General features: G+C 35.4%; 1 protein-coding gene across 3 annotated transcripts; it reads left to right on the forward strand.

Annotated features, from left to right (window-relative positions):
• Window positions 1-930: 930 nt before the first annotated feature.
• On the forward strand, window positions 931-7,279 carry LOC149153427 (uncharacterized). 3 transcript variants are annotated; one of them, XM_089438951.1, is made up of 10 exons: window positions 931-1,073; window positions 1,393-1,542; window positions 2,980-3,041; window positions 3,144-3,223; window positions 3,339-4,676; window positions 4,796-4,883; window positions 5,113-5,232; window positions 5,354-5,553; window positions 5,660-5,750; window positions 5,912-7,279. In XM_089438951.1, exons 2-8 carry the CDS (start codon window positions 1,398-1,400, stop codon window positions 5,498-5,500), a joined length of 1,980 nt encoding a protein of 659 aa, XP_089295077.1. In that variant the 5' UTR covers window positions 931-1,073; window positions 1,393-1,397; the 3' UTR covers window positions 5,501-5,553; window positions 5,660-5,750; window positions 5,912-7,279. The 3 variants fall into 3 exon arrangements, with proteins under 3 accessions (XP_089295077.1, XP_089295076.1, XP_089295079.1); XM_089438950.1 differs by lacking the exon at window positions 931-1,073 and having other exon boundaries at window positions 1,080-1,542; XM_089438953.1 differs by lacking the exon at window positions 931-1,073 and having other exon boundaries at window positions 1,080-1,542; window positions 4,799-4,883.
• Window positions 7,280-9,758: the final 2,479 nt, after the last annotated feature.

The raw sequence follows: 9,758 nt of genomic DNA on the forward strand, positions 1-9,758 counted from the left end.
TGATATTAAAAAAATGCATATCTTGTTGCATTAAGAGATTCGTGGTGAATATTCCAGCCTAAAAATCAAGAGATTGTAATGTCTATCCAATGTTCATAAGGATAACATCAACGTATGTATGCCCAATATAAAGTATTATATAAAATACAAAATAAGAAATAAAAAATTTGATGCATATAAAATAAGACATTGTCTAATTATTATGAGTTTTGTAGTTTTTGGCCAGAATTGGTGATCCTATTAAATTTTAGGCAAATTCCACCTAAAAATATACCCAACAATCTCCAAAATGTATAACAAATAAACTACTATATAAAATAACACTTATTCACAATATATATATGTTTCTTATATTAATTATTGGAAATTGTTAACTTAATTTATATATTACCAAAAAATAATAAATTATAATGAATCGTCAAGAATCAAATCAAAGATATTCACATTACAAAAGCCTAAATTCAATTCATCCAAAAATTCATTGCAACGGAAAGAATACTATAAAATTTGCATCTCAAATTTTTTTATACCAAATGGTGATTTAATAGATCACAATTTTTTAAAGTCCTAGTCTAACTTATAAACGAAAGAGTCTTTTTCACCAGAATTCACTAAAATCTGGCAATACAATTTCAACATTTTTTGTTGTTAAAATACATTTTTGAATGTATAAATGGATTCAAAACACAAACAATTTAAACTCAAATTTTAAAAAATCTCAGAATACTCCAATTTTTCTATCCCTGCAAGTGGTTAAGAATACTCCCAGTAAAAAAGATTGGCCTGTAAATTAAAATACTCCCATTTTTCTATCCCTGCAAGTGGTTAAGAATACTCCCATTTTTCTATCCCTGCAAGTTGTTAAGAGAGGTGGTCAAACATTATAAAAAATATAAACTGCTCACAACACAATTAATAAAATAAGAACAATAATTAATGTGAATAAAGTCCTTCCAGCTGTAGAACCCTAGGTCTCGGACAACGGTCACAAACATCCAACGATCGACCGTTGTAGAGTCTTCCTCGGATTCGATACTTGATACCAAGTCCGAAGAGCAAAGTAGATAAGAAATGTATACATACGTTGCATTTCAACCCGTGCCTTCTGTTATTCACTCTGATTTAGCTTCTACTATGCTGATTAATTGATACTATAGCCATACTGATCTCAGAGATATCTCTGCAAGATTGGCTTTAAATAAATCAAATCCCTCCATCCAACCTGGGGAGCATAAAAGAAATAAACTCTTCACTGAGGCGGTGTTTCATTGAGGATTCGTGCTGGTTTTCTTTCGTTGTTAGATTTTTACTTGCATTAGTTTTTACTGGATTTTCTTGAACTTCTTTTCTTCTTCTCTTGCTGCCCGAGGGGTTTGATCTTGGATTTTGCAGGTTTAATGGAGGTTTTGGACATAGATTGGAAGAATATCGACAGCAGGTTAGTGAAAGATGAATTCTATGAAGGCATCCGAGCGCCCAAATGGTTGGATTTCCTGGCTCCCGAGGAACCCGTGGATGATGATGCCTGGTTCTGCAAACCTGGTAACTAGATTTGATTTATTTATGTGTGTTTTAGCTGGATTTGGGTTTGTGCGGATCTGTAATGTTAGGGATATCCCGACTTCTCTGTTCTGTTTGGGGAGATTTGAGGTTCTTGGCTTTATTATAATAGAATAGTACATTTAGTCCATTTTTTTAATTGAGATTGCCACACCTTACTTGGACCGTCGATGGAGGAGCACCCTCTTGGCCGGGCAGGTCTTGGGTTCGAAACTTCCCCGTTCAGTCTAATTTTCAACATAGTGTCGGAGTCAGGTGTTGAGGTTGATTCTTAAGGTGGGGTGTTGGAGATAGAAATCCACACCTTGATATCGAATCAGGAAGAGTGTGTGTGATGATAAGGGGAATGTAGGTGAGTGGTAGAGCAGCCCAATGGCCAGAGCAGATCCGGTGTTTGATTCTTAGGCCACTTAATTTTCAACAACTGATACATATATCGCTTCCATTGTGATTTTTCAAAAGTTGAAGCATGCCTTTTGGTGGGCATCTTTCCGGAAAATCTTCCAACCATCGTTGAAAACCAAGCAAGGTGTGAGAAATTGCATTATAATGTTATTCAGCAGAAGGACAGGGCATTTCTTTCGCATGAGGATCTTCTATGGAATAGTGTTAGCGACATATCCCTTGCTTGAACTATTTAAATGAAGCCATAGGAATGAATTTTTAGGATTGTTGTCAACCCTTCTCAGGGCATTACTTTTGTATATGGGTTTACCATGGAATAGTATTAGCCTCATGTCCCTTGCTTTGAACTATTCAAGTGAACCATAGGAATGAAAAATTTTAGGATCGTTGTCAACTCTTCTCTAGCTAACGTCCAAAAAGGTCATCTAACAACGAATAAGTCAACACCTCTGCTAAGGTAAGGTTCTAAAATGCCTTGCCAGGTTGGCCTGGTTTTAGCTGAGCTAAGGACCTGTACTTAACTTTGTTGCGAGGCAGGTGACGACCATACTTATCTTCAAGTCTGATCCGTGTTGGTTCTTTCACCTTGTAAATTGATGACAAGTTATGTCTAATTCTGGTTTGATTTAACCATATGTGGATTCAACTAGATATTGGTCAGTGCCTCGTCCTTTGCATAGCTATTATATTGCTGGTTTATAGATATCATTTTCACAAAATGACATCATGCTGCTTCTGCTTCAATATGAACTACACTACTCCGTTATTTTCAAGGGCTCCACTACTTTATTACAATCAAGATAACTCGTCAATCTAGCTAATCGTTTTAAAATTAAAGGGTTCTAATTTCTAAATCCAGTCTGCACCAGACTGTCTCTTAAACTGTAGTTAGTAATTATAAAAAATGCATGTGTTGAAATAGATTTGAAGAGGCAGGCATCTATTCTGTGGGTGTATGTGTTATGTTCTTTGTTTTAACATAGATCATGATGGATTGAGAAAATTGTTTTACAGATTGTAATCATCCCAAGAATGCTGCTAGTTTCGTGAAGAGCCCAGTGTTTCGATCCAACAAGGTATAGTTTCTTTAAGCTTGAGATCAAAATATATTATTTTCTGTGTTTTTCCTTTCTTGGATTTTCCTTACAATCTGTTAAGAAGATTTTAACGTGTTGCAGATGAGACAACCCAGATTAATGAATTCTTCTTCTAGTGTTAGCACTTCCAGCACTAGTCCACTGGGAAACAAAACTGCAAGGTTCAGTATTCTTTTAATCTTCATCTTATTTTTCTTCTCTTCTGCCCCTGTTTCTTATCTCTGTGTGGTGGATTGATATGTGCAAAGATCTAATTGCTCTTGTTCATCTGTGCAGTGCTCTGAATAGCAAGAAAAATATGGGTCCATTATCAACCTCAATTACTTCTCTGTATGAGTTGAAGGCGAAGGAAAATGCATCAGGAAATGTCAAGAAGTCATCTCCATTGGATAGAAATAAGCTTCAGTCGACAACTTTCAAATACCGTGAACATTCTGAAAATGAAAATCCCAATCATCAACGTAGTGCTTCTGCAGTAGCAACAAGTGGAAGAACCCCCAAATTACAGAGTAAGAAAAATACATCTACTGTTGTGAAAGCCAGCAAGCAAAACAGCCCTGTAAATCTTGAGAAGAAAGGAGTTGGAAGGGAAGCAATTCATAATTTGAATACTTCTAGTACTGGCAGCCCTGTTGCACCTTCGGTAAGCAGTGGGGAGAGAGGTGATAGAAAGCAAACATTTCACAGCACGAGTGCTTATTCTCCATCAACAACCCATTTTCAATTCCCCAACCCACCAACGAGTACAATTCCTACAGAAGATCCTAAAATTCACCCACCAACGAGTACAATTCCTACAGATGATCCTAAAATTCACCCACCAACGTGTACAATTCCTACAGATGATCCTAAAATTCCAAGTACCAAACCTGGTTTTGCAGTGAAGCATACTTTTTCTGCAAGAAACCTCTTTGGCAAAACTGCAGGGAAAGAATTCCTGTCACAGATTTCAGAATTTTGCTCTGAACTGAAAAATCTTGCATTGAATGGTAGTCAGGCAGATTCTTCCAAACAATCCAACAAGCCCTCTAAACTTTCTAGCAATTCAAGCATTGAAGATCAAGTAAAAAAAGCTCAAGATATTGATGGTAACTGCTTATCTGTACTTTCATCTGAAAGATCTATTCAGGATGGCTCCGACAACTCTAAGGTCAATATAACTAGCAATGTTGTAGATCCAGATAAATGCAGTAAATCTGGACCAATGGAGACAGGTTGGCTTCGGCACAGAAGCATTAAAGCTACTGCTAAGATTTGCCCAAAATCTCTTCATCAGAGACAGAGTATGAATGATTTGAATAAGAAGGAAAATACGTCTTCCATTTCTGATCAAAAGGACCATCATCAAGTTCACATGGAAGAAATTGGCAGAGATACATTGGGTATTGCCGATGATCCTTGTGCAAAGAAAGTAAGAAACAGAGGGGATTCCCCTTCAGCTGACTCATTTTCTGGACCAATTCCCTGTCAAGAGCATGGCACATCTGCGAATTTAGTAAATCCAGAGACTCAGAGATACATGGAAGGCTTAGACAGTCATAAAAATGTCTTGAAGGAAGCTCATAGGAAATCAATCCATGCAAAGATATTCAACCCAAGCATCTGGAAGAAGCGGTAAGTGTTTAGAATGCCCTAAAAAAAATTATGCTTGTCATCCTTCATTCTCATGCTCCTTCAGTGTAATTTTTAGTTCAAGACTTTTAGGACTTCTTTACTGATATGTATTATTGCAGAAGAAACGAGGGCATGATGCAAAAAGGTGATTGTGCAAAAGCAGATTGTCCAAGGAAAGACACCTTGAAGCAAGATTTTTATCAGAAGGTAAAGTGCTCCCCCCCTGCCTTCCCCACTATCAGAAGAATAGGGCAGTATTGTGCAAGAGCCCTTCTAGTTAATCCAGAAAATATTGTTTGACCATTTTAAATTGAGGGAAAACCATTATATAGAATTCTCCATTTTTTCAGTTGGTGCTCAAACGGATAGTAAAGTGGGTTTTCTCCAATGTAAAATAAGAGCACACATAAGGGAATGTTTATTTACTTTTATGCAGATTCAATCTTGTCCTCCATCCCCTCAAAAGGTTTCTAGGTTTTCCCCAACTTCAACTTCTTCCGGCCAAGGCAGAAAGCCCAAAATGACACCTGTGCAACCTTTGAGGACGAGAACCACGGTAATATGTCTGTTTATAAAAACAATTGTTCACTGGGCATAAGCTAACTAGAGTTTGCTGTATTTGCTGTCGCATGCAGAAAGCTAACTAGAGTTTTCACCATCTTCTTCCATGATCACAGGAACAATGTTTGCTCAAGGAACTTCAGTTCAACAAAAAATCAAACAGATCTTTTGAGAGTACGGACAACATTTTGACCTCTCCTGAATCAAAGTTGTATCTTCCAGATGTGTTCTGGTTTTTGAAGGGTTGTACATCAACGAATTAACAGATTATTCCTCCTTGAAATGAATTTAACAGAGAATAATCCAACAAAAGCAGGTGTGATGGTTTTTTGTCACTTAAAGATGAATTGGAAATGCTAACTTTATTTACTTTTATCATAAATCTGAATTACTCCTATGAATCTAATAAGATTCTGTTGCAGGTGTAATGGCAGTATTTATCTCTATGTTGACTCGGATCAAATATACTTAAGTGAAAAATATTACCTTCTGGCATTCTAGTCCAAAATATGGGTATGGATTTTAACGTAACTGTTTTGTTAATGTGCCGATATTTGAAACACTACATAAGATTTAGATTGAGTCTTTATTAGATAATATCGTATTGATTCATTGGTCGTTAAAATCAAACTCCATTTAAGGCTATCTAAGAGAGTGATGTGCTTCCATTGCAGGTCCTAAGAGTTAATGTTGAAGTCTGCCAGCACTGTATTTCAGCTTTCTGCATTATCATGCCACTGCCCTATGCTTGCAATTACTTCTGTCACTTGTTAATACAGCGTATTGTTTTCAATGCCTGTGACATTTCCTATCAATGATCTTAAGGAAAGCTCTGTTTTCAGCACCTGAATTGGGGCATTTGAATTCAGCAATACATTATATTGTTTCTGCTGCCCTGTGTGATATTTTCCAACTATGATAGGAAAATACAGCGTATAGAAAAGAGAGCACTGATATTGGGCACCTGATTTCTCAGCAATACACAGCATGCTATTTGAGACATATTTCAGAAACACAGCATACTGTATTTGCTGCCTGTGATGTTTTCCGATTATGATAGTAAAAAGAGCACTGCTTCAGTCTCTAGATTTCTTAACAGTATGCATACTGTTTGGGGCATCTGATTTTTCAGCATCAATTCAGGGTATATAATTTTTCAGCAGTAAGTCATAATACATATTTCATTGCCTGTGATCTTTCCAACTATGAAAGTAAATAGAGGACAGGTCAATTGAGGCACATGATTTCTGCACAGGAAGCCATGTATCAAGCACTAAAATCCAAGTACTGAGTTTTATTTCTGCCATGCTAAGCCTTTAGAAGTTTGTACGGGCATAAGAGGTTCTTTATGTTTTGCTCCTTCAGTTGTTGGTGATTTTCTGCAAAAATTATACAAATGCGAAGGTTTGGTTTCAGATGCATCGTGTTTGGGTCAGCTTCCTGGTATAGGGCCTAGGGGCTGGTTTGCAGGTATTCTTTACGTCCACACTAGCAGATTGATGTATGTAATAACACCATAAGAATCTTCTACTGGGGTTTTGTTCTTCATCAGTTCTGTAAATATGATCTGCCTCAGCTGAATCTTGTATATATTTTTTATGCCCACACTAGCAGAGTGATGTATGCAATAACACTACAAGAGTACTGAGGTAAAGATGATCTGCCACAGCTGAATTTTGTATTTTGGATTGGCCTCTGTGGCAGAGTTCGGTAGCGAAATCAAATTCAGCAAAAGATTGCAGAGAGGGCTGACTGTTGAGTTATTTTTCGTTCACTTGGGAGAGACGGTAGTCTGTTGATGACTTCTCAGCAAAAGGTTGTAGAGAGGGTTGTTTGTGAGGTTTTTTTATGTTTGGTTTTTCAAGCACTTCAACTCATGGAAGTACAAGCACTGCAGCTCGGAGCATTTGAAATAAAATGGTTTATGTGATTGTCCTCTTAGCAAATTCCGGATGAGCTGGAAATGTTTCATTATGATTGTAAATTTAAAATAAAGATGAGTAAATATCGTTGATGCATTGTTATTTGGAAAAATAAAACAATGCTGCAAGTTCCATTCATTTTCACTTCAAACAATGCTGCAAGTTCCATTCATTTTCACTTCAAACAATGCTGGCAGTAAGTAGCTTTTTTTGTAACTTGGATCTACTACTACTGATGATATAATGCAATTTTGTAACTATACCAAAGTTTTCGTTTGCAACCACCTGTAACATATTCAATATATTTGGGAAGGTAGATAGACCGTAAATCATAATAATTTTGTAAATTCCTTCCAAATACAAGTGGTATAAGCATAGCTGTTTCTCTTGCAAAAATAACATTTCATAATAATTTCGTAAATTCCTTTCAAATACAAGTGGTATAAGCATAGCTGTTTCTCTTGCAAAAATAACATTTTCATAATAATTTTGTAAATTACTTGCAAATACAACTGGTATAAGAGTTGATGATTCTTAGACTGGAATACGACTTATCTGTAAGCGCAGATGTTTCTCGTGCTAAAATAACATTTCATAATAATTTTGTAGATTACTTGCAAATACACGTTGTATAAGAGTTGATGCTTCTTAGACTGGAACCTTGAAGGAGTACCACTCATCCAAATTGAGAGGGGCTTAATTTTCTGAAAAGAACAAAATCTTTAAGCATCTGAACCTTTTGGGGAGTTACTTATGTCGGCCCGTGATACTTTATTATATTTCTAGGTACGTTAACTTGCACACAGCGAAATACAGAGGAGTCTATGACGTACAACTGCTATGGGAGGTTAATGGTAAAACTTAATAGGATTCATCATTAAATCTAGTGTTTTAGTGTTTTAGTTTTACTTATGTCCTTTGTTTTTTTTTTTATGGTATTAAATAATGTTGTAAACATTGGTATAGAGATAAAATCATTAAGCATTTGGAGAACCCAAAAATCGTAAAAATTGATATTCATAATAAAAATCAGTGAACATCAACTAAATTAAGATGTCATTAAAATATTGGTAAATAAAATCCACCACACAGTTTCATCTGAAAAAAAATTTTTAATATGAATAATTGTGGATATCCGAGAAAAGTCTCAATATGAATAATTGTGGAAATATACACTTTCTCTAACATGCTGGGCCAAAAATTGTGATTTCATGATTTTTCTTCATGATAATGCTGGTGTTAATGCTTGGCCAAAACTTTTGGTCCTTGTAGGATGACTTGCAACTCGTCTTTAAAAAGATTCATCATTAAATCTAGTGTTTTAGTTTTACGTTTTCACATGGTATTAAATAATGTTGTAAGCATTGACATCGAGATAAAATTAGTAAGGATTTGGAGAACCAATAAATCATAAAAAATTGATATCAATCAAAATTGACAAACATCAACTAAAAATTAAGATACCACCAAAATATTAGTAAAAATCGACAAACGTTGGACATGATAAAACATCCTTCACATAGTTTCATCCAAAAAAAAATATCTCAATAAGAATAATTGTGGAAATATACACTATTGGTCCTTGTAGGATGACTCGCAACTTGTCTTTAAAAAGTATTTCCTTGTATGTCTCAGCGTTTGTTGGTTAGATTAGGGAGGAATGCTTGGGGGCACTCCAACATCAATGTACTCATGGAGTTGTTTTTGGTAAAATCAAATTTGGACATAAACCCAAATTTGAGGTCAAGCTACAAGTTTCTTGCAAATCTGTAGCAGATCTAGGTTGTATGTGTTTTGATTGAATATTTTTGTATGTTTTTGTGGGCCTTAGACTAATGCAAGAAGTCAACATGCTGCATAGACTTAATTTTTGACTTGGAACTCACCGCATCTAAATTATTTAGGTGTATATGTGTACCACTAGCTCAACGAGTGTTATATGTGTTCACTAGTACCATTGACTCGACAAGTTCTAAAAGGTCTTAGACATAATTGATGCACCTTGGAAGTTCATCACCCGACCTTGCAACTAAATGGAACTTATTTTTCCAATCAAGTCAGCTCTCATATTTTTAGCTAAAATAGAAGACACGTCATAGGCCTAGAGAACCATTTACCAAATTGGATTGTTAATCATTATTAAAGCAATTTTTTTTCTTTGAATGACATTTTAAACTTCAAAGGTCTATATATTTGTCCACAGTCCAATGCAGTTCTATTCTTTCTTTTGAGAGTTGATTATTTTTTAGGTCCATATATATTTACAAGATGTTACCAAATTTTAGATAGATAGTTGTCCTATATTTTTCCGAGGTGTGCCAAATTTTTATAATAAGGGTTATGCTAATGTGATACATATTGTCATTGGCATTTTGAAGTCATGATGAAAATGTTCAAAACTTTTATAGAAAATGATATGATATGCTAATGGGAGATATATTTTTCATTGGCATTTTGAAGTTTTGGTGATTTCACGATTTTTGTGTGATAACGCTAGTGTTAAAACTTTTGTTGGCCAAAATTTTTGGGAACATGTCCTTGTAGGATGACTTGCAACTTGTCTTTAAAAAGATTCATCATTAAATCTAATGTTTTAGTT

Source organism: Pinus tabuliformis, chromosome 9, assembly GCF_031772625.1.
Source record: "Pinus tabuliformis cultivar Carrire ecotype Pingquan chromosome 9, CPIR1, whole genome shotgun sequence".
Lineage (NCBI taxonomy): Eukaryota > Viridiplantae > Streptophyta > Pinopsida > Pinales > Pinaceae > Pinus > Pinus tabuliformis.

What these genes read in the sequence shown, in the direction of transcription:
- LOC149153427 (XM_089438951.1), top strand. Translation starts at nt 1,398, where the DNA reads ATGGAGGTTTTGGACATAGATTGGAAGAATATCGACAGCAGGTTAGTG. An exon ending in CCAAGCATCTGGAAGAAGCG is followed by an intron (nt 4,677 to 4,795) that starts GTAAGTGTTTAG and finishes GTATTATTGCAG; the next exon opens with AAGAAACGAGGGCATGATGC. An exon ending in CTTTGAGGACGAGAACCACG is followed by an intron (nt 5,233 to 5,353) that starts GTAATATGTCTG and finishes CCATGATCACAG; the next exon opens with GAACAATGTTTGCTCAAGGA.